General features: G+C 39.7%; 1 protein-coding gene across 1 annotated transcript in view; it reads left to right on the top strand.

The window, feature by feature from the left end:
• ap1ar (adaptor related protein complex 1 associated regulatory protein) overlaps window positions 1–25,483 on the top strand; it is a 121,490-nt gene that overhangs the window by 58,041 nt on the left and 37,966 nt on the right. The window contains exons 2-4 of the mRNA XM_060832553.1: window positions 10,240–10,288; window positions 14,709–14,735; window positions 17,034–17,059. Of these exons, the coding sequence (XP_060688536.1) occupies window positions 10,240–10,288; window positions 14,709–14,735; window positions 17,034–17,059 (102 nt within the window). The remainder of the gene's footprint in view (window positions 1–10,239; window positions 10,289–14,708; window positions 14,736–17,033; window positions 17,060–25,483) is intronic.

The following is a 25,483-nucleotide window of genomic DNA, read 5'->3' as shown; positions in this document are numbered from 1 at the left end:
GCTTCTGCCATTATCTGATGAAATACTCCCTGAATCAGTGTGGCTTCCACACATCTAGAGGAGCAAAAGATATGATCTTCAGAGTCATAGAGTTGTACAGCGTGGAAACAGACCCTTCGGTCCACCTCATCCATGCTGACCAGATATCCCAACCCAATCCAGTCCCAATTGTCAGCATCTGGCCCATATCCCTCCAAACCCTTCCTATTCATTTACCCATCCAGATGTCTTTTAAATGTTGCAATTGCACTAGCCTCCACCACTTCCTCTGGCAGATCATTCCACACATGTACTACCCTCTGCGTGAAAAAGATGCCCCTTAGGTCTCTTTTATATCTTTCCCCTTTCACCCTAGACCTATGCCCTCTAGTTGTGGACTCCCCCACCTCATGGAAAAGACCTTGTCTATTTATCCTATCCATGCCCATCATGATTTTATAAACCTCTATAAGGCCTCCCCTCAGCCTCCGATACTCCAGGAAAAACAGCCCTAGCCTACTAAGCCTCTCCCTATAGCTCAAATTTTTCAACCCTGGCAACACTTTTGTAAATCTTTTCTGAAACCTTTCAAGTTTTACAACATCCTTCCGATAGGAAGGAGACCAGAATTGCATGCAATATTCCAAAAGTGGCCTAACCAATTTCCTGTGCAGTTCAATTGTCCTCCCACCTCCTGTACTCAATAATCTGACCAGTAAAGGAAAGCATACCAAACGCCATCTTCACTATCCTGTCTACCTGCGACGCTACTTTCATGGAGCTATGAACCTGCACTCCAAGGTCTCTTTGTTCAGCAACACTCCCTAGGACCTTACCATTAAGTGTATAAGTCCTGCTAAGACTTGCTTTCCCAAAATGCAGCACCTCGCATTTATCTGAATTAAACTCCAGCTGCCACTTCTCAGCCCATTGGCTCATCTGATCAAGATCCAGTTGTAATCCCATTGGCTCATCTGATCAAGATCCCGTTGTAATCCCAGGTAACCTTCGCTGTCCACTATACCTCCAATTTTTGGTGTCATCTACAAACTTACTTAACTAACCTCTTAAGTTCACATCCAAATCATTTATATAACTGATGAAAAGTAGTGGCTCCAGCACCGATCATTGTGGCCCTCCACTGGTCACAGGCCTCCAATCTGAAAAACAGCCCTCCACCACCACCTTTGAGCTCGTTCTGTCTCCAAATGGCTAGTTCTCCCTGTATTCTGAGATGTAACCTTGCTAACCAGTCTCCCATGGGGAACCTTGTCAAATGCCTTACTGAATTCCATATAGAACCGTCTTCTGGCACCGCACCTGTGACTATCAATGTTACAAATATCTCAGCAAGAGGCCAATCTCTTCCCTCGCACCTCGGAGTTCTAGGGTACACCTGATCAGGTCCTGGGGATTTATCCACCTTTATGCATGTCAAGACATCCAGCATTTCCTCCACTGTAATATGGACATTTTTCAAGGTGTCACCATCTATTTCCCTACATTCTATATCTCCCATCTCCTTTTCCCCAGTAAATACTGATGCAGCATACTTGTTTAGTATCTCCCCATCTGCGGTTCCACACAAAGGCTGCCTTGCTGATCTTTGAGGGGCCATATTGTCTCCCTACTTAACCTTTTGTCCCTTAATGTATTTGTAAAAACCCTTTGGATTCTCCTTAACCCTATTTGCCAAAGCCATCTCATGTCCTCTTTTTGCCCTCCTGATTTCCCTCTTAAATATACTCCAACTGCCTTTATACTCTTCTAAGGGTACACTCGATCTATATCTGACACATGCTTCCTTCTTTTTCTTAACCAAACTCTCAATTTCTTTAGTCATCCAGCATTCCCTATACCTACCAGCCTTTCCTTTCACTCTAACAGGAACATACTTTCTCTGGATTCTCGTTACTTCATTTTGAAGGCTTCCCATTTTCCAGCTGTCCCTTTACCTGCAAATATCTGCCCCCAATCAGCTTTTGATTGTTCTTGCCTAATACCATCAAAATTGGCCTGCCTTCAAGTTAGAACTTCAACTTTTAGATCTGGTCCATCTTTTTTCATTACTATTCTAAAACTAACAGAATTAGTCGCTGGCCCCAAAGTGCGTCCCTGACTAACCCCTCAGTCACCTGCCCTGCCTTACTTCCCAAGAGTAGGTCAGGTTTTGAACCTTTTCTCATCAGTACATCCACATACTGAATCAGAAAAGTTTCTTGTGCATGCTCAATAGATTCTTCTCCATCCAAACCCTTAACACTATGGTAGTCCATGTCTATGTTTGGAAAGTTAAAATCCCCTGCCATAACCACCCTGTTATACTGAGATGTCCTTTCAAATTTATTTCTCAATTTCCCTCTGACTATTAGGGGGTCTATAATAAAATCCCAATAATGTGATCATCTCTTTCTTATTTCTATGTTCCACCCAAATAACTTCCCTGGATGTATTTTCGGGAATATCCTCCCTCAATACAGCTGTAATGCTATCCCATATCAACCACGCCATTTCCCCATCCTCTCTTTCTGTTCTCCCTGTCGCATTTTTATCCTGGAACATTAAGCTGCCAATCCTGTCCAAACCTGAGCCATGTTTCTGTTATTGTTATGACATCCCATCACATGTTCCTAACCATGCCCTGAATTCGTCTGCCTTCTCTATTAGGCCCCTTGCATTGACATAATTACTTTATCAATCTTTCTTTGTTCCTGCCTGCCCTGATTGTTTGGCTCAGTTCTTTTCTCAACTATACCAGTCTCAGATTGATCTATTTCCTCACCATCTCCCTGGGTCCCACTCCTTCATCTTACTAGTTTAAATTCTCCCGAACAGCTCTAGCAAATCCCCCTGCCAGTATATTAGTCCCCTTCCAATTTGGGTGCAATCCATCCTTCTTGTACAGGTCACTTCTACCTCAAAAGAGATTCCAATGAACCAAAAATGTGAATCCTTCTCCCATATACCAACTCCTCAGCTATGCATTTATCTGCTCTATCCTCCTATTCCTACCCTTACTAGCTTGTAGTGAGTAATCATGGGAGTAATCCAGATATTACTACTCTCGAGGACCTCCATTTTCAAATTCGTTCCTAACTCTCTCTCTCCTCCCTTCAGAATCTCAACCTATTCCCTTCCTGTGCTGTTAGATCCAATGTGTAATGACCTCCTGCTCGGCCCTCTTCCCCTTTTGAGAGTATTCTACCTCCTCTCTGGGACCTCCTTGATCCTGGCACCAAGGAAGCAACACACTATTATGATTTTTAGCTGTTGGCCACAGAAACATCTGTCTATGCCTCGGACTAGAGTCCCCTAACACAATCAATCTCTTGGAACCCGACATACTCCTCACCGCATTAGAGCTAGTCTCGATACAAGAAACTTAGCTGTTCATGCTACGTTCCCCTGAGAATCCATCACCCCCCTATATTTTGCAAAACAGCATACTTGTTTGAAATTAGGGCAGCCACAGAAGACACCTGCCTACCTCTCTTACCTTTCCTTCAGTTAATCCATCTATGTGACTGTACCTGCAAATTTTTCCCCTTCCTATAACTGACATCCATCACACCCTCTTGCTCTTATAAATTCTAACTTCTAACATTGCTTCTACCATTCCAACCATTTCATTCGATCTGATAGAATGCGCACAATTACAAGGAACATGTCAGGATCACAAACAACTGTTTTACATGTCCTTCAACAACCTAACAAAGGCTTTACATAGTGTCCGCCAGAAGACCTGGCTGTTAACAATCGTGATGCAGCTGCTGTGATAAGTTCATCAGGATGTTGAGGCTGCTGCATGATGACATATCTGCAACAGTGACTAACCTCTGTGGATTGAAGTCTCGCCCCTCACCATGGAGACAAGGGTTCAAGCAGGGCTGCGTCGTCACACACACCATTTTCACTATCTTCGTTGTCGTCATCTGCCATCTCACTGGCGAAAGCCTACCCAAGGATATTCAAGTCATTTACAGTTTGGACGGCAGGCTGTTCAACTTTAATAGGTTCAAGAGCATGGTCTCCACTTCAGTGTGCTGACAACAATGCCATTGCATCACAATCTATGGAAGGTCTGCAAAGCATCTTGGATGTCTTTGCCAAGGCATATAAGTTCCTAGGTTTCGCCCTTAACATTAAAACAAACCTAGCACTCCATCAATCCCAAAAGCCCCTCCACCCCTCATACAATAAGGATCAACAGCCATCCCCTTGAAAATGTGGATCACTTCCCTTACCGCAGCAGCCGTCGCTCCTCCAAGGCCATCATTGATGCAGAGTCACAGCACTGTCTGAGCTGTGCCAGTGCAGCCAATGCCCAACTCAGAAGCGGGGTTGTTTGAAGATGATTTGCAGGCCCAGACTAAATTTCCTCTCCATACTGCTTTATGGAACTGAAACGTGAACTACCTCCAACAGGCATTTTAAAACACTCGAGCAACGCCACCAAAGATCCTATGAAAAATTCTGCATGTCACCTGGGAAGACCAGCAAACTCACTCCAGAGTCATGGAGGAGGCCAACATAGGTAGCATCACCATTACCATAATTCAACAGCAACATGGATGGACCAGTCATGTCATCTGAATGCTCAACTCGTGCCTCCCAAAACAGATTACATACTCTCAGCTGAAGGAAAGTCAGCGTGCCCCTGTTGGCTAAAAGTAAAGCTTCAAAGATAACATCTGGACCAACCTCGAAATTCCATCTCCACATCAACAACTAGGAGTACATGGCTCTAAACTGGAATCAGTGGAGAAACATCATCCAGCAAGTAGCCATGCAGTGTGAAAACAGTCTCTGCTATGCCGCTGAACAGCATTCCTACCCACCAATGCCCACATTGCAATAGAATCTGTGGATCCTGGATTGACCTCTTCTACCATCTGAAAACCCATGAATAGATGCCCTTATGAAGGATACTCATACTCAACCCCAAGTTATCGCCTGTATACTATAAGTTGTTTTACAGTTATGATACTGTTCTCTCTTTTGAGTTAGATTTGAATTCGAGTCTCACTGCTGAATCTTGAGCATATCATCTGATGGTACACAGTAGTATTGAGAGGGGGTGTCATCTTTAAGATATGACATAACAAGGTGTGGAATGCCTCCTTGAAAGTTGTAATCAATCCTCAACAATAATTCCTGGCAACAATTGGCTTCACCAAAAACAAATTACCTGGTCACTTGCTTATTTCGGTTTCTCTGAACGTTAAAGCACTGACTGCACTTTTAAAGTACGTACTTGTCCTGTGATGCTGCAAGACATCATTCATGAAAAGTGCTGTTGGGATGTGCATCCTTTTCATTCTTTGTTATACCAGTTGATTTATTGTGACTTGGTCCATCAACTAAAAAAAAATCACAGCAGATGAGCAGAAAGTTGAAGACCACATGAAATTCAACCTGAAAATCTATTAGAGTACATTGATATGGCAAATGATATTGATGCTTACTTTGTACAGCTGTAACAACTCTGAGCAGCAGGCAGATTTATGGAATCTGAAGCTAAAATATTTGCAGGGGATTCTTGTTCTGCCTTCCTAGTTTTTGCAGTCTGTTTGGTATTCTCTCACCCTCACTGCTTGGGCACCTCTAACCTGCAATATGACCATCCCCACATCTACTGTCCAGGTAGAACTCCATCTTGCAGATGCACAGCAGTGATTCCTGTCACCAATCAGATTCTGAAACCTGGAGCTCAGGTGACACTTCCCGCAGATGTATTCATTTTCACTTCTAGTGAGTTGGCATAGTTGATATGACAGTATTGACTTATTTCTATTGCTGTCTATTTGCTATATCTTATCAGGCCATCTCTGGATCACTTATTGAGAGGAAATCTGTAATGTTTTGTCCCATCTTTAACTTGCTTCAGTTTTGGAGGTTTGCACATTTTGCAACTGATGGACCTTCATACCAAGATCTTTCATCTCCTCTTTACCCCTGTGGTGACAGCCAAGACCGGGTATCTGTTGGCACTATTTCTTTTTCTAATTTCAATTTAAAATTGGTCATAATGAAACGTTAACTTTGTTTCTATCTATGAATTTCCTAACGGGTTGGGGAAGGTTTAGAGATTTGTCTTGTTGAAGGTGACCGTGCTTTGTATTGTGTGGAGTGAATGTTATTTGCTGTTTATTAGTTAAATATTGGATGATATTCCCATCATATCACATGGGTACAGACTGCTTTGTTATCTGAGAAGTTGCATCTCGAGCTAAACAATACAATTATCAGTGACTATCCCCAAATTTTTAACTAATGATGGTAGGATGCATGATCTGGAAAATGTCATTGCTAATCATTATGCCTCGCACAATGCCCACTGCATCATCATGAGTCATTGCCTGAAATATTGATTGCTATTTTCTCAGATGTTGCCTGAACTGCTCAACATTTCCAATAATTTCTGCTTTCAGTGGAAATTGGCTCAGTGGCAAAATTGATTAACACTTCTAGCCATTTGATCAAGCAGCCCAACTCCATTATTTTGCCAGACAGTGCCTTTAGTGGGGGGTGCATGATGGTGGTAAGTCAATCCATAAGTCATACCATAGGAAAACAATAACACTGGTGTTCTGGAAGAATTCATTTAAAGGTTAATGTAAGCATTTAACTTTCTAGGCCTTCTTTTAAAATAAAGCAATCTGATTGAGACTGCAATTTGGAGAGGGGTGCAAGTTAATATAAACAGTAAAGCTTGTATGTTTTTACTTGTTGAAATCCTTTTTATATTCTGGATGAATGGACCACAAAAAAAAAACCTGGGCTATGGGAGGAATGGCTGAATAACTTCGAAGATGTGATGTTTAAGCAATATCTCTAGATGTCAATTTTAGCTTGAAGGCTGCCACAGTTGGAGCCAGTTCTCAGTTATTAACTGCATATCCACATTCCAACAGTGTATAAAAGCAATCAGGGATAGCAGTATTGCTTCTTCTGTAGCCTGAAGGCATCATCTAAAAATTAAAACCTGTTCTGCATTCTGCTTACACCAAATTCCAGCCAAGGTCCCATAATAAAGTATGGTCAGGAAGCTTAGCTGTTTATTTTCATCTGACAGCAGCCAAAATAGCTAGAGTAAAGATTCCATATTCACTAAAAGGTGGTTGGGGGCTTTGATATTTGACAAGGGCGTAGTTGAATTCTTTTGGACATGGTAAACTGGTGACCTCTTGAGACAATCTTCCTTAAATTAGTTTTTTGTAGCTTCACTCCTTTTCCCTTGAGAAATAATAATAAGACAATAGTTGGAAAGGGAATCAGCATGTTTGAACTTTTTCCTGTACTTCCATGCCAACATGTCATCGAGTGGGATTGGAACCTGGAGCTTTTGGCTTCAGAGGTGGAAGTGCGATCTGCAGAACTATAGACCTCAGGTTAACATCTACTATTTTGTCTAAAGCTCAATGATTTATAGGGAAACAGACATTTGCAAACTAAAAGGATACTAATTTAACAGTCCTAAATAAGCATGTGACTGATACAAACTGTGGATGCTGGCAAATTATGAACAACTAACAGCCTGCACTGTTAGTCCCTTTAAATCGTAAATGTCAGGACAATGTTGACTTGATTCTTCAAAGTCTTGAAAGTAGCTACCATACCGGAATGCAAAGACCACAATGTTACTGACTCTTTGCTGCCATTTTCTGATTTTGAATCTGACTCCAGCCGATGCCCTTGTGAAGCCTTGCAGCTTTCTTAATTATGCATCTTGGAAGATGGAAGGGCACCCAACTGTACTTAAGCATGACATTCAAAGAACCCTATACAGTATGATTGTCATTAGGAAAAGGTTCCCTGTGCAGTTAAAGACCTGATGCCTTATTCTTTGTAACAATATCTGGAATTCAAATTTGTAGTGGTTAGCAGCTGATCATAATACAAAGGACAATACAGCACAGGAATAGGCCCTTCAGCCTCCAAGCCTGCAGTGGCATATTTTGCTCTTCCGTGCTAAAATTGTCTTTACTTACAGGATCCATATCTGTCTATTCTCTCTTGTATATGTACCTGTCCAGGTATTTTTTTGAATGCTGCTATTGTCTCCTTCCACCACCTGGCAGTGCATTTGAGGCAGTCACCACCATTTGTGTGAAAAACTTTGCCTCAAACATCTCTTTTAACCCCCCCACACCTTGTATCTGTGTCCCCTAGTAATTGTCCCCTGCACCCCTGGGAAAAAGCCTCACTTTCCACTCTATCCATATCATTCACAGTCTCTTAAACTTCTGTCAGGTCATCCCTCAACCTCCTACATTCCAGTAAAAACAAAACCAGTTTTTCCAAACTTTCTTTATAGTGAAATTCCCCACACCAGGCAACATCCTTGTAAACCTTTTTTGTACCCTCTCCAAAGCATCCACATCCTTCTGGTAATGTGGTGACCAGAACTGTATGCAATATTCCAAGTGTGGCCTAACTAAAGTTCAATAGAGCTGCAGTATAACTTGTTTATCCTTATACTCAATGCCCTACCAATGAAGACAAGATGCCATAGCCTTTTTTATCTACCTTATCAACGTGCGTTACTACCTTCAGTGATCTGAGGACCTGCACAATTGGATCCCTCTGCATATCAGTACTCCTAAGGGTTCTGCCATTATTGTATAACTTGCTGTACTTGACCTTCAAGATGCATCACCTCACATTTGTCTGGATTAAACGCCATCTGCCATTTATCCTCTAACAATCCTCCTCACTATTCGCAACTCCGCTAATCTTTGTATTATCCACAAATTTACTAATCAGACTAGTTATGTTATGTTTTCTTCCAAATCATTTAAGTAGAACTCGAACAGAGAGGTCCCAGCACTGATCCCTGTGGAGCACCACTAGTAACAACCCTCCATTTTGAAAAGCATCCTTCCACTGCTACCCTCTGTCTCCTGTGACTAAGCTAATTTTGTATTCATCTTGCCAGCTCACCCCAATACTATATGACTTCACCTTTTGTGCCAGTCTGCCATGACGAACCTTGTCAAAAGTTTTACTGAAGTCCATGGAGACAACGTCAACCGCTTTCCTCTTATCTATTATCTTTGTTACCTTCTCAAAATATTCAATCAAGTTAATGAGACACAACCTCCCCGAACAAAGCTATGCTGTCTATCACTAATAAATACATTTGCTGCTAAGAGATTTCGCCCCGAGATTATTTTCCAGTAATTTTTTTTACCACTGACATGAGGCTCACAGACCTGTAATTTCCTCGATTGTCCCTGTTACCCTTTTTAAACAATGGTACAACATTGGCTATTCTCTAGTGTTCTGGGACCTCGCCTATAGCCAGAGAGGGTACAAAGATATCTGTTCATGCTCCAATTTGTTCTATAGCCTAACTCAATATTCTGGGATAGATCCCATCAGAACCCAGGGATTTATCTATCTTAATACCTTTTAAGGCTCACAACACTTCTTCCATTTTAATAATCTCAACTTCAATTCTTCAATTTAGCTGGAAAAAATGTTCAACTTGAAATAGTTGTAAAAATGGCTGATAAGTAAAACATTAAATTTCATTGAATCATCAATCAACACAAGCAAGAACTTTGTCATGGTAAAGTGCAGGTTTCCAGTATCCTGTGATTTCTAGCTGTCTGCTTTGTTACAATTATACTGTTATAATTCCAGTGTGGGAGTGGTGATCCTCTGGCATTTAGTCCCTAAATAGTTCAGCCTGTTCACTTGCTTTGTATCCTGAAATCTTACCAAAAATTTAGTTACCCCTCCTAATATTTCTTTCCTTGACTCAATATTCATTCTTTTTTTAATTATCCCTCTGTGAAACATATTTTCCACATAAGCGCAATGAAATCATGAGGTGTTGTTGAGAATATGACTAGGTGTGCAGTGTGCCAAGGCTAAATGTTGATGATTATGATTATGTTTGCTGTGATAGTGGTGAAGAAAGATTGTTACAGTTTTAAAGCATGTTAATGTTAAAAATATAATTTTGTTATTTTTCCCTTTGGTAAATGAGCCCAATGGTGACACATGTCTAGCAAGTAAAATTTAGTTATTTGTAAAGTAAAAGTAAACAGGTACTGTTGGACAATGCATCAGTCCAAAGAAATAACTATGCATTCTTGCATTTTACTGAACCCATAATTCTAGACTGATCTTTCTTGTTTTGTTTTTATACTGTACAAGTTACAACATTCACTGCTGTGTGGTTGCTAGGTTACTTTCTGAAGTATTGTCTGCTTATCAAGCAAACTCAATAAAATCTTTTGTTTTCTTTAGATCAAAGTATTTTAGAACAAGTTCTATTGGAGAACACTTCACTATAGAGGTACGTAGTACAGTGTTGATTATACATCACCTGACTTGCACACTTGTTACTGTAATACTCTGACTAAAGTGAACGAATGAATAAAGTTTTGTAAAAAAAGTGCGCACAAGATTTTTCAGTTGAATATGCTAGTAGAAGATGGTATTACTTCATCATTTGATGTTACCTTTGGAGTGAGAAAATTAGTATTTCTACATGCCAAATTATTCATAAAGTATTCAGTTCATGGGTGCAACTCTTGTCTGCACACTCTAGTGTACTCTGTTACAAGATTAAGTATTGTTGTATGGAGGAATAGTCTCTGATTCTGTCCAGTTCTTCTTGAACCTAACTGCTGATCATAAAACGTGAAGTATATTGGCATAATTTTAACATTTTCTCCCTTGCCAGAACAAAACAAATGGTTTTCCATTAGAGTACAGTTGTTGGTGAATGATCAGTAGTGACCCATGTATTACATACAATTTGGGTCAGGCTCACCCTACGCTAAATCTGATTTTCTGTTAAATCACAGTAAAATGTTTCTAGTTTTTGTTTGAAAACATTTAGAGCCTATCAAGGGATTTTTTTCTGGCCTCTGAAGGGAGATCCAAGTGTTGATTACAAAGAGAAAAAATAAAAATAAACCAGTCGGGGATATAATAATAGACTTTCAGAGCTTTTATAAATATGTTGAAAAGAAATAAAGTGGGTAAAGTAAACATTGAATCCTCAGACAGACGTACAGGGGAAAAAAATCCGAGGGGAATGAGGAAATGGCAAGAGACATTGAAGAAATATTTTGTATTTTCACAGAGTATACAAATTGCATTGAGAGACAGTGAAGAACACAAACTGAGATGGGAGTAATTTCTTCAACCAAAAAATAGTGAACCTACAGAATTCATTGCAACAGAAAGCTATGAAGACTAAGTCGCTATTTAAGACAGATGAGTTCTTGATTAGCAAGGGGGTCAAAGGTTACAGGGAGAAGGCAGGAAAATGAAGTTGAAAAATATATCAGGTGTGATTGAGTAGCAGAGCAAACTTGATGGGCTGATTGGCCTAATTCTGTTTTTATATCTTATGGTCTAATTAACATCCAGAAGAGAAAAGGCATTAGGTTTGAGGTACTAAAAGCTGACTCACCCTCCAAAAATGATGGCCTAGATATGAAGTTCCTTACGGGTGACTGTAGAGGTAATGAACATGCTGGAGATAATTTTCCAATATTGCCTAGATTGGTTGCAAGTTAATTCTGTTGTTCAAGAAAGGTGAGCAAGAGATGTAAAAAAAGATAATTACAGACCAATTAATTTCACAAAAATACTGGAATCTATTTTTAGGGGAGTCCTTCTAAAGCACTTAACCCATGTTGTGATCAGATATTGTCAGCATGGTTTTATGAAAAGGTAATCATGGTTGACCTATTTTGGATGCATTTGTAAAGGGCTTTGATGATTCATGCCTCGAGTATTGTGTGCCTTTTTGACCTCCATACCCAAGGAAGAGGCAGTACAGTATTAGCTCACCAGATTGGTTCCTGTGCAAACTTGGTTGTATGTGTGATGAGAAGCTGAGTAAATTACACTCTGTAGCCTCTGGCATTCAGAAAAGTGGAAGGTGATCTCATAGAAACATGTTTGGTTCTGAAGTGTTTGGCAACTTGGCACAGAGATTGTTTCCCCAATTGGTGTACCTAGAATGCAAGGGCATAGTATCAGGATAAGGAGCCAATCATGTGGGACTGCCAGTCACGCATACTTGATAATACTTACCCAAGAGGGCTGTGGAGTCTACATTGTTGAATGTATTGAACATTGAGATTGATTTTTGATTTCTCAAGGAATTGAGAGAAATGGGTAGCCAGCAGAAAAGTGGAGTTGAAACTGAAGATTAGCCATGATTGTATTGAATGGCAGAGCAGTCTCTGCTGATCAGGATGTCTGATCCTCGCTGTTACGTTCATAAAAAGGGTTTGTTCAAGTTCCACAATAGAATGCATCTTTGATTGTCAACAGCTTTCAGCAAGACTTATGCTGACTAGCAATGAAAAGTTTTGCTAACTTTGCTCATTCATGTCATACAATGTGCAACATATAAGCCTCTGACTTTATATCACATTTTTGGAGGTGTGAGAAGACAATGGAAAGAGGAGGATACGAGTGAAGGGAAATATCTGCGATAAACTTGTATGTGGTTGCAAATATGAATAAATTCTTGCATGTTAGTGCACTTGGTATTTTATCCAATTCATGCTTAATTAAATTTTCCTAGCATTTACTCTGCAGCATGAAATTTAACAACTATTACAGTAGTAATTAACTTTCCAAAGTTCTAACATTATTTCATGCAATTCTTACCTTTTATTTTGCAATGAGGTCATGATGTGCGTTGAGCTAGTGTTAACAATTTATCTGATGCCAAATGTACCCAATTGTCAGTATATTCGTTATGAACATAAATTTTGTTCTTAGAAGGAATAAAAGCTAGTCTTCAAATGGAGCTGGGAACGGGACAATGGTCATCTAATGTCCTGAGTATCTATCCCATGTTCATTGGCCAAAACGTTAAGACAATTGCTGATACAACAAATTACATACCTCTAGAAATATAACAGCAAGTGTTCAGGGCAGAGTGAGTGGTCATCGGGCAGTTCCCATCAATTTTCAGTAGTTATCAGGCAGATCTCATCAGTAGCAGTCCTCATCAGGCAGGGTCCTCAAAGAGCTGTCTTCTCCAAATGAAAGGTGCACCCAAAGAGGAGCTGGAAAACCAAGGGGAGAGTTCTCTAACACTTGACTCGAGAGCAAGATGCTGCTTCGCAACTTGAACAAGAGCAACGCTCCCTGCCTCAGCAATCTGTTGACCTCTGGTGTAGGCCATCTCCATTTGTTATGGTTATATACTTTCTTATTTCAATTAACTAATATATCTAACTGCTGCTTAACAGCTCCAAAAACTATCAGAAAATTGCCACAAATCATCGACTGCCTATATTTTGTTACTGTGATCATGAACCACCTCCGATTAATGTTCATTACCAAGTTGCTGCCTTTCAATTTGTTGCTGTTTATCAATTATGAGAAGCTTAAGGATTGTATACAGTCTATGCTAGATCAGCCAAATAGTTAACTACATTAATCAGTACAGATATATGTACTAGGCATTTCCTTGTATCTGTACTTGAATCCTTCAGAAACACCCTCCTAGTATGCTATGTTGAATACCAAAAAGATGCATTTTAAGTATCATTGCCAGTTGGAGGGCTACAATATACTTTTAGACTTCTGATACTTGAACTCTAATTTTTATAGAATTTATTGTATAGGAAAAAACATTTTGCTCAATTTTGCCATATTCAAAATGAAACTGCTGTGTACTAGCATCCAGCATTGCTGATCCAGTAAGGACTGCCCTACACTTTTTAAGCTATTTGTTTACAGGCTTATTTAATGCAGAGTCCTAAGAAGCCGAGAGACTGGCATGTACTAACATACGTGATTAATGACTCCCACTGATTGCTCGCTCATTGACTGACTGTTCCCAATAGTATTAAGACCTGCCTGGTTCAGTTATTGGATTATCCAGTCTGCAGATTGACTTTGACTTGATTTCAATGTTCATATGATGTCATTGTGAAATCACTTCAAGTCCATAGAGAGTCTGCTTATGCCCTTTATTGCTCCTGTGCCCAAAAAATGGTTAATAACTAGCTAATCATTAGGCTAGTGTTGGCAAGGATTTATCTCGTTAGACTTCTTATGATTGGCAACTAAGTAGCACAACTCATCATGCAATGTGACTATATTGTTGCTGTCATCTTGACTACTGCGTAAGAGCATGGCAGTCATCCTCCACATTTGTTCAGTAGCTGTTGGTGCATTGTAGCAGCAGTTTCTGCTTGTCAGAAATCTGACAGAGTAAAATCTAAATTAATATGGAGCTCTTTCACTAGAGGTCGCTGTTGACAGGTATTATTAATGGCTGTCTCTATGCAGATAGATGTTTCTGTTGCTGTGGGGAAAATTGACGCACATTTGATTCTTAATATGGTGGAATATTATGATTTCAATTGTCAACCCTTAGTCTCTTTATTGAGTGTCCCTGGGATCCTGTTTCTGAAAAGGCAGTATTAGGAGAGTGTTTGATTATTTTTAAGACCAATTAGATTCTTGATAAATGAGGGGACATAAGGTTATTAGGGGCAGGCAGGAGCGTGGAGTGATCAGACCAATTTCTGCAAGGAATACTTGCAATAGTATTCTTTCTCTGAAATTGGAAGAATTTGGCGTGGCTATCATTGTTAGCTTATGGTTCTCTTGTACTAAATTGACATCTGTCTTTCTCACTTAATTCCATCTATTAATGTGGAAGAACCATCTCATTGTGATATATGATGCGAACTTAAAATTAACCACACTCTGCTTTTTATTTACAGTTTGAGAATTTGGTGGAGAGTGATGAGGTATGTTTAAATCCATTCCCCTTGGGAATCTGTCAAAGTGCACTTAGTGACTATTACTGTTAACTATATCACAGCTGTGTTCCCAGCAGACTCTGAGATCACCATTGAACATATCTAATTGCTACAACTGACGCTAGACAAAATGGCTGAACCTGAAGCTGTCCAGGGATTTCTATTGTCTTTGTATATTGTTCATGATTAACATCAGTATTTTACCTATCATATCTTTTCAAACAATAAGTTCAAGGACTTTTTAATCCATTCTTGGATTTTGCAAGATAAATGAGAAGAATTTTGTATTCTTCTTTCCCTGTAACATAATAAAGTGTTCTTGCTGTCTTACAAAATATTTCTTAAAATGTACTGTCTTTTTGAGAAGTTCTATTCTACATTTTTCGACTGCAAGTAAATGTGCATGATTTATAGTGTAGATAAACCTATTTTGGTTGCAAGGCAATAAAACATCAGAAGTGACAAACAATAAAGACATTCCAAAATATTTAAACGTAAGGGGGCTGTTTTTTTTGGATGTGCAGCGTAATTGATGGTAATATGAAATATGACGAATGTGTTGGGCAGAAATGGTAAAGAACTGTATTCTCTTATAGAGTCATAGAGATGTACAGCATGGAAACAAACCCTTCGGTCTAACCTGTCCATGCGGACCAGATATCCCAACCCAATTTTCTTGTGGTGTTTCTTGGATATTTTGTTTGCAGAATAATGCTTAAGAAAGAGTGAGCCTAATAGAAAAACTTGCAGAGGTATAATTTTAAACATTTGACCGTTGTTGTTAAAGTGATGCATAAAAAAATCTGCCAAAATGTATCAATTATTGTTCTTGGAACTTCCAGAACCAAGCAACATTTTGCCTGAGCGAAAACAGGTTGTTATAGCAGTTATCAAGTGTATGAATGTAGTTCTTCAAGTTTTTTTTGATGTAACGAAATACTTAAGATATTCGTTTCCACTTTAAAACTAATGCATGTCAGTGGTAAGTGAAAATGATCAAATTAAAACTAACAAACTGCCTTGCAGTGAAAGTTGGAAAAATGTCAGGCTCAAACTCAAATATGTTGAAACTACCCTGTTTCATTGTACTGATAATTTAAGTTAAAATTAAGAATTACTGATACTGAGCGTTGATATTGCTACATGAATTAGAATGCCAGTGACACCACATGTTTCTTAGCATTGTGAGCTATGTCCATGATCTTTATTCATTTATTTAGTTGAAGTAAAACTATTGTGTTAATGCCATTAACTATTTTTACCAAACGTTTGATATGAGTAGTTACAATTTTAGAACTAAGGCAGCAGATGGGAATACCACAGGTTTGCTTTAGAGTCGCATGTTATCCTGACTTGGAAGTATATTTCTATTTCTTTGTCTTCTGCTGGGTCAAAATCCTGGAATGAAATCCTTAATAGCATTGCTGTGTACCTACAGTACGTGGCTTCCAGGTGTCTTACTATCAACTGCTCAAAAACTACTATGATGGGCAGTAAATGCTTGTCACTAATATCTACATCTCATTAATGAAAAAAAAACACTTTGGCAAAAGACTGATTTGTAAAATAAAAAGATTCCTTGTAATCATTTCCAGATTTAAAATAGTAAACAAATAAGAGTTATTGATATTTTTGATATCACTGTTAATCTAGTGTATGAGTTTTAATTTTTAAAGATGTATGTAATGAATCACTTGAGAGAAAAGGTCATCCCCAGTTAAAGAAGTAACTTTCCCAAAATGTGGTCTATCCTCAGAATATTTGAGCTCCATCATCAGATGTAGTTGCAGGGAAATGAACCAGAATCCATATTGGCCTAAGTCTAATTGTATCCCTATGGTAAACCTGTAAAAGTGGCAATTGATCAATGATGAACAAGTATACTCCGTATAAATCTCAACTGCTGACTGTGAATCATTAAATTGTTAAGCTTACAGTAGAAACTAAATGCCACCAATTTGCTTGTTTTTGTTTAGAATTTGTTTAATACTGTTTAAAACAAAAGGAACACTAAATTTAGTAAGTTTTCATGATGAAACATTAAGAAAAAATCCTTTTAAAATATCATCCCAAATAAAATAAAGGTACGTACAGTCATGCAGGAATGCAATTAATTTTGTCAGTTTAATTTGTTGCTCTTTTGATGCATAAACATTTTGTCAGGTATTAACATAAAATAGTCATTGAATTATTTTCATGTTTACTTCTTCTGGATTGCCATTTATGTGATGGAAATAATGTTAACAGAGTCATGCAAGTTTTATAGCTTTTCTTTTATTTTCACAGGCTGAAAGCCCAGGATTCAACCAGAGGTAAGAAGATTGAAAAGTAACATAATTGAAGGGGTATATTTTGGTAGCTGAGACCTGACTTATTTGTGTATCACTGGGAATTGGCCAAATCATTCAGGTTAATCATTTTGATTTGTTTTTAAAAATCATTTATGTACAGAAAAATTGTTCAAACATTTTTTCCCTTAAGACACTGGGTCAGTCTTGTAGCATCTGTGGAAAGAAAACAGTTAAAGTTTTGAGTCCTGTGACCCTGCAGAAGGCACTTCTGAGCATGATGTTAACATAGCAGACCAAATAATATTATGTTAACTCATAAAAAGTACATGTAGTCTCTTTTTGAATTTCATTTCGTCCTCGTATCATGTATCCCTTAATTCCTTCCCTCTTTCTAGAAGCATACCCAATTTTGTCTCATTCCTTGTATGTAAGTTTCAAAGATAGGGACTCAGTGTTAGCTCTGTTTTCGTCCACAAATACTGGCAGATCTGAGTTTCTCCAGAAATATTGTTTTTGTTTGTTTCAGTTCTCCAGCATCTGCAGTTCTGTCTTTTATTAAGTACTCTTCCCTTCTGACTTCCTACACAATGAATAAACTTACACTCTACTACATATTTTCAAGAACCTAGAAGTAGATAATCGCCTTTTTGAAGGATGATCTAATTTGTATGAAGATGATGATTTTTATTTCCCCTCCTTCAAGGTTGGGAATGCTGAGGCAACTGATGTTGTCATGTAGGTAGTTTGGCCATAGCCTTTGCATTCCTGAATTATAGAATTATGTGAATAATTTGCAAAATTTGCATACTCAATTGTATCTCAAATTTTTTATGTTCCAAAGAGGAAGGAATCAAGGGATACATGATAAGAGGACTAGATGATGTCCATGAAAAGACCATATTTATTACAATAATGAGTGAACGTGACAGACCAAAGAATATTACAAAATTGTTATATTGTTTCAAAAGACTAGAACAGTTTCTTGGCTATTCAGTCTTGATGGTAAAGCCATAAATTTGACAGATCTTTCAAACTGAATATGTTTAAGAATCTTGAATTGTTCAAGAAAACTCTATATGAATCAATTCTCATTGTGGCAAATTAATAAAACAAATTTTTGATTCTACTTTTCACAAAAGTATTCTTAAGCTTAAAAACAGAGAGAAAATCACTTATAAATTGGTGAGCAGTAATTTTGTATAAAAGATGTAAAATATTCTAACATGCTGGGAGCTAGCCTTTATTTCAGTCACACATCTTCATCTTGCAGAGCCCATCTTTCATTTTTGGTTTCTGTCGTCTGCAAGGTTTAGATTACTTACAGTGTGGAAACAGGCCCTTTGGCCCAACAAGTCCACACCGACCCACTGAAGCGCAACCCACCCAGACCCATTTCCCCTACATTTACCCCTGCACCTAACACTAAGGGCAATTTAGCATGGCCAATTCACCTAACCTGCACATTTTTGGACGGTGGGAGGAAACCGGAGCACCCGGAGGCAACCCACGCATGCACTGGGCGAATGTGCAAACTCCACAGTCAGTCACCTGAGACAGGAAATGAACCCGGGTCTCTGGCGTTGAGGCAGCAGTGCTAACCACTGTGCCACCTACAAGATGTTAGAAAGGATTCTGAGGGATCAGATTTATGACCATCTGGAAGAGCATGGCTTGATTAAAGGCAGTCAGCACGGCTTTGTGAGGGGCAGGTCATGCCTCACAAATCTTATTGAGTTCTTTGAGGATGTTACTAGACAAGTTGATGAGGGTCGAGTGGTGGATGTGGTGTATGCGGACTTCAGTAAGGCATTTGATAAGGTTCCCCATGGTAGGCTCGTTCAGAAGGTTAGGAGGAATGAGATACAGGGAAATTTAACTGTCTGGATACAGAATTGGCTGGTCGACAGAAGACAGCGAGTGGTAGTGGTAGGAAAATATTCTGCCTGAAAGTCGGTGGTGAGTGGTGTTCTAAGGGCTCTGTTCTTGGGCCTCTACTCTTTGTAATATTTATTAATGACTTGGATGAGGAGATTGAAGGATGGGTTAGCAAGTTTGCAGACGACACAAAGGTTAGAGGTGTCGTTGACAATTTAGAGGACTGTTGTAGGCTGCAGCGTGACATTGACAGGATGCAGAGATGGGCTGAGAGGTGGCAGATGGAGTTCAACCTGGATAAATGTGAAGTGATGCAGTTTGGAAGGTCGAATTTGAAAGTTGAGTGCAGGATTAAAGACAGGATTCTTGGCAGTGTGGAGGAACAGAGGGATCTTGGTGTGCAGGTACATAGATCCCTTAAAATTGCCACCCAGGTGGACAGGGTTGTTAAGAAAGCATATGGTGTTTTGGCTTTCATTAACAGGAGCATTGAGTTTAAGAGCCATAAGATCTTGTTGCAGCTCTATAAAACTTTGGTTAGACCGCACTTGGAATACTGCGTCCAGTTCTGGTTGCCCTACTATAAGAAAGATGTGGATGCTTTGGAGAGGGTTCAGAGGAGGTTTACCAGGATGCTGCCTGGAATGGAGGGCTTATCTTACGAAGAGAGGTTGACTGAGCTTGGACTTTTTTCGTTGACAAAAAGGAAGAGAGGGGACCTAATTGAGGTATACAAGATAATGAGAGGCATTGAGTTGATAGCCAGAAACGTTTTCCCAGGGCAGAAATAGTTAACATGAGGGGTCATATTTTAAGCTGTTTGGTGGAAAGTATAGAGGGGATGTCAGAGGTGGGTTCTTTACACAGAGTTGTGAGAGCATGGAATGAGTTGCCAGCAGCAGTTGTGGAAGCGAGGTCATTTGGGATATTTAAGAGACTACTGGACATGCATATGGTCACAGGATTCGTACATTAGGTTTACCTCGCATGAGGATCAATGGTCGGCACAACATCGTGGGCTGAAGGGCCTGTTCTGTGCTGTACTGTTCTATGTTCTAAATATGGATGAATACTTCTGGTCATGGCTGCTAATTGAATGCCAATGCTGCCAGTTTAGAAATCAGTGTTCCAGCAAATGCGCCATCTTAACCTTGACAGCTAAACACATGACCAAAACCAGCAGGAATTCTCTTCCAGAGCGATTTAAAGCGATAATCAACCATCACTTTCTCGTTTGGTTTCTACTGGCCTTAATTTGTTGTTCTATGCTGTTATTAAAGTTACCAAAGTTATTAAAGAGTAGAGTCACAAGTGGTGAAGATCTTTGTCTTGACTTCTAGGACTCTGGACAAAACTCATGGAGCAGTTAATATTTCTCTTAGTCTAATGTATTACTGCAACAGTCAGCAGAGCAGGATAAGTAGTTCAAAAAGGAGGTAGTGGGATTCTCAGAGGAAGCCGTAGTATTGAGAGAGTAATTCTCATATATCTGCCCCAATGCGGAACAGCTTTAGATCCTGCTTCAATAAGGAGGTGTTCACTAAAATGTGCAGCCTGAGGAAATTCAGGATAGCGCAAAGATTGCATTGGCAGGGATTTTGAACATGTAAAAGGTTAAAGCGTTTTGTTCCTTTTTGCCTAAATAGTTGATATTTGCAATATTTCACCCCACCACAGAAGAAAAAGGGTGAAAAAGTAGCTTCGTGAGGACTGCAGGCTTTATTTAAATTGTGTAGAATGTTATTAACTATAATACGTTGCCTTGCAAGCACTGCATGTGAACTCTGAAATGAACCATAATCAGAAAATATTCTACTCTCCTCAACATTCAGCTAATGTGATTCCATAAGGAGCAATTATCTGGCCAGTGTCTAATATCCTGACCTCAGGAATGCTGACTTCAATCTGCAGTAGTTCACAGTGCCAGCTGTATTTGAGCTATTAAGATGAACCAATTGCCAACCTAATGGGCAACAGGGTATCTGGCCGACTTTTGTGCACAATGCAGGCACGTGTACACATTGTGCACAGGAAGCAGTTAATGACAGTTGCATGAAATGTAAGCAAATAGATTGATAAACACTAATGTTGTATCACTCTAGGAGAGCCGTGCAGACTCAGCGGAGTCCATTGTCATGGTCAATCACAGTCTGCTGCTTACTGCACACCTCTATTCTGAGCATGAGGGTCAGATTTGCCACTAGGTACTCAATACTTTATTGTTAATATAAATGAAGAAAATCAATTGTTCTGATAGTAACTCTTAGGGAACACTACAATAATTTGTTCTCTCGTCCAAGAAGACAGCCATTTGCCATTCCTCTATCTTCTGCTGATTTTTGTATCCATTGTGACCACTCTTCTTTCAATATACTTAAAGCACTGACGAATAAATGCAAGCATACCAAACACTTTCTTCACTACACTGTATACCTGTCTTTCAAGGAACTATGAGCCTGCACTTCAAGGTCTCATTGTTTGGCAATACTCCCCAAGACGTTATGCACTTAATAAAAAGCTCAGTTTTGATTTGCCTTACCAAAATGTAGCACCTCATGCTTATCTAGATTTAATTCCATCTGCCACTCGGCCCATTGGCTCATCTGATCAAGGTCCAGTTGTAGATTACTGAGTGTGGAAACAGGCCCTTCAGCCCAACAAGTCCACACTGACCCGCCGAAGCGCAACACACCCATACCCCTAACCTAACACTACGGGCAATTTAGCATGGCCAATTCACCTGACCCGCACATCTTTGGACTGTGGGAGGAAACCGGAGCACCCAGAGGAAACCCACGCAGACACGGGGAGAACATGCAAACTCCACACAGTCAGTCACCTGAGTCGGGAATTGAACCCGGGTCGTAGGCGCTGTGAGGCAGCAGTGCTAACCACTGTGTCACCGTGCCGCCCACTGAGTTAAACTTCTTGGCTGTACACTACACTTCCGATTTTGGTGTCATCTGCAAATTTACTAACCACAACTCCTATCTTCACATCCAAACCATTTTTATAGGTGACAAAAAGCAGTGGACCCAGCACCAATCCATGCTGGTCACAGGCCTCCAGTCCAAAAATCAGAACACCACCACCACCCTGTGTCTCTTATTTTTGAGCCAATTTTGTATCGAAATGGCTACTACTTCCGGTATTCCATGTGATATAATCATCTTAACCAGTCTACAAGCTTTCGGAGCCCTGGTCCTTCAGGTAGTGTTTCCAATTAAACCTGTTGGACTATAACCTAGTGTTGTGTGATTTTTAACTTTGTCCACCCTAGTCCAACGCCAGTTCCTCCACATCATGAAATCCATATAGACAATGTCCAACACTCTGCTTTCTTCAATCCTCTTCGCCACTTCTTCAAAGAAACTCAATCAAATTAATAAGATACTTGTTCTGACGAGCAAAGCTATGACTATCCCTCATCAGTCCTTGCCTTTCCAAATATATGTAAATCCTATCCCTCAGAATCCCTTCCAACAACTTGCCACCAATGATGTCAAGTTCACCGGTCTAGAGTTCCCTGGCTTTTCCTTACCACTTTTCTTAAATAATGACACCATGTTAGCCAACGTCCCATCTTTTAGCACCTCACTTGTGGGTATCGATGATACAAATATCTCAGCAAGGAGCCCAGCAATCGCTTCCCTATCTTCCCACAGAGTTCTAGGGTACACCTGGTCAGGTCTAGGTGATTTATTCACCTTTATGCATCCTAAGACATCCAGCAGCACCACCACCTCTGTAATGTGGACACGTTTCAACATATCACTATTTACTTCCCCATGTCTTTCTACATGGTAAGCACTGATGCAAAATACTCGTTTAGTATCTTACTCATCTTCTGCAGTTCCCAGACATAGGCTGCCTTGCTGATCTTTGAGGGGCCTTATTCTTTCCCTAGTTATTCTTTTGTCCTTAATGTATATGTAGAAACCCTTTGGATTCTGCTTAACCTTATTTGCCAAAGCTATCTCGACGCCATTTTGCCCTCCTGATTTCACTTTAAGCATATTCCTTCTACCGTTATACTCTAAGGATTCACTCAATCCTTGCTGTCTATACCTGACACTATGCTTCCTTTCTCATCACCAGAACATCATCAATTTCTGTACAAAGTTAAAAAATCACACAACACCAGGTTATAGTTCAACAGGTTTATTTGGAAGCACTAGCTTTTTGATGTGGTGCTCCTTCATTAGGTAGTTGTAGAGCAGGGCCATAAGAGACAGAATTTATAGCATATCATGCAGCTGAAATGATATATTGAAGAAACCTTGATTGTTAAGTCTTTCATGCTTTAGGGTGGGTTGCAGGTTTCATCTCATTAATACTTTTAATTTAAGTCAGTCTCAAGATAACTTTGTCTGATAATGTCTGAGCTGAGATGACACTTTTTCTTCTATAAAACCTTGAGTTATCTCGAGAATGTGACTTAAAAGTTGTTCTGGGATTTGCATATTAATGAACCGAAACCTGCAACCCATTCTAAAAGATGGAAGACTTAACAACAATCTAGATTTGTTCAATATATCATATCAGTTACCTGACACTGTAATCTTTTGCTATAAATTCTCCGAAAGCTAATACTTCCAAATAAACCTGTTGGACTGTAACCTGGTGTTGAGATTTTTAACTTTGTCCACAGTTCAACACCGGCTCCTCCGTATCAATTTTTGTAGTCCTCCAGCATTCCCTACATCTATCTTCTTTGCCCCTCTTCCTAACAGGGCCATACTGACCCCGGACAAACTCATTTTTGAAGGCTTCCCACTTTCTGGCCGTCACTTTACCTCCGAAATTTTCTTGTACACACTTAACAAATTCCTCTCCATCTAAGCCCTTAACATGGCAATCCCAGATGTTTGGAAGGTTAAAATCCCCTACCATTACCATCCTATTGTTACAGATAACTCAGATCTCCTTAAAAATATGCTTCTCAATTTCCTGTGACTGATGGGGTGGGGGGAGGTCTATAGTATAATCCCAATAAGGTGAGCATCACTTTCTTATTTCTCAGTTCCACCCAAATAACTTCACTGGAATATCCTCCCTAAATATTGCTGTAACATTATCCTTAATCAAAAATGCCACTCACCACTCCTGTGCATCCCTAAGCCACGTCTCTGTAATAATTGATATCCCAGTCCCATGTTCGCAACCATGCCCTGAGTTCATCTGCCTCACTTGTCAAGCCACTTGAAATAAATGCAGTTTAATAAATCAGTCCTACCTCGTTCTCTGTCTTGCACCTGCTTGCCTTGACAATTTGATTTGCTCCTTTTCTCAACTGCACCAGCCTCAGACTGATCCCTTTTCTCACTATTTCTCTGGATCCCCCTCCCCGCAACTCCCACCCCAACCCTTTACTGGTTTAAATCCTCCCAGGTGGCTCCAGCAAACCCCATTTAATTCACATCAACTGTGCTAGTGTCATCGAATATTATCTCATTAACCATGTCAATCAACAAGTTAAATATGATTGACCTTTACTAAATCTATGCTGGCTTTTCTTAATTAATCCCCATGTCCAAGGGATGTGTACTTCTCCCCTGAGTTACTATTTCTAAAAGCTTTGCCAAAGCTCAATGTTATACTAACTGCCCTGTGATTGCTGGATTCATTCTTGTACCACTTTTATCAATAAGGGGGTAATATTTACACTTCTCCATTCCTTTGGCACCATTCCCAGATGAAGAAGAATTAAAACATTATGGCCAGCACCACCAGCTTCCTTCCTAAGCATCTTTGAAACCATCCTAAGTAGTTCTAATGCCTTCTGAGCTTATAAATGCAGCTGATCTTTCTAATATCTCTTCTGTCAATTTTTAATCCACCCAGAATCTGAACTGCCTTTTTTTCGCTTAGACTTTGCAGTATCATCTTCCTTGTTATGGACAGAGTCCAAGGAAAGAATGCCACTCGTTTTGGGGCAGTTCCTCAACATTTGTAGAAATGTATGGGAGGACAGATCACTACAGTGCTTTGACAGCCTGCAAATGCTTGCACACTATTCTCTCCAGCTAGAACAGTAGACTGCATCATCTGAATGTTGAATGTCTTCTGCTTGTACTGCAATGGGAGTTGAGACATCAATTATTAGACACTGAATTGTGCTTTAGTGGGCATTTCTACTAACCAAATTGGCCACTATTTCCAGCCTCAAAAGGATGGGCTTCCAACTGTTGGATGCAAACCAATGATAACCATCAGGATATTTCATTCTCATTAATATTTGCCACAGGCCTTTTTTTGGCAGGCGTGACAATACAATGATTTTAGTATGCGTCATCTGCTTTCTGCAGGATTCCCCATCAAAGTCCTCATTTGACATCTTTTTCCAGAACTCCTACGTAAGCACCAATGCTCCCTTTTGTACTCTTTACCAGTACCAGTCTGTCACCACATGCTGATCCCACCCCGGAGTTGTCTTGTAATGTGCATGCAGTTTTCACTTCTAATTTGACAATTACAGTTAAAGACCCTCATCATTATTGCTCTGTCACTTCTTTCTCTTCAAAAACTGTGACATGGCAATAGCTTTATGGGGAAGGGGTGAGAAGGAAG

This window comes from Hemiscyllium ocellatum, chromosome 1, assembly GCF_020745735.1.
Source record: "Hemiscyllium ocellatum isolate sHemOce1 chromosome 1, sHemOce1.pat.X.cur, whole genome shotgun sequence".
Classification (NCBI taxonomy): Eukaryota; Metazoa; Chordata; class Chondrichthyes; order Orectolobiformes; family Hemiscylliidae; genus Hemiscyllium; species Hemiscyllium ocellatum.
The sequence above is the reverse complement of the archived record's forward strand: the minus strand, read 5'-3'. Positions and strand labels throughout refer to the sequence as shown.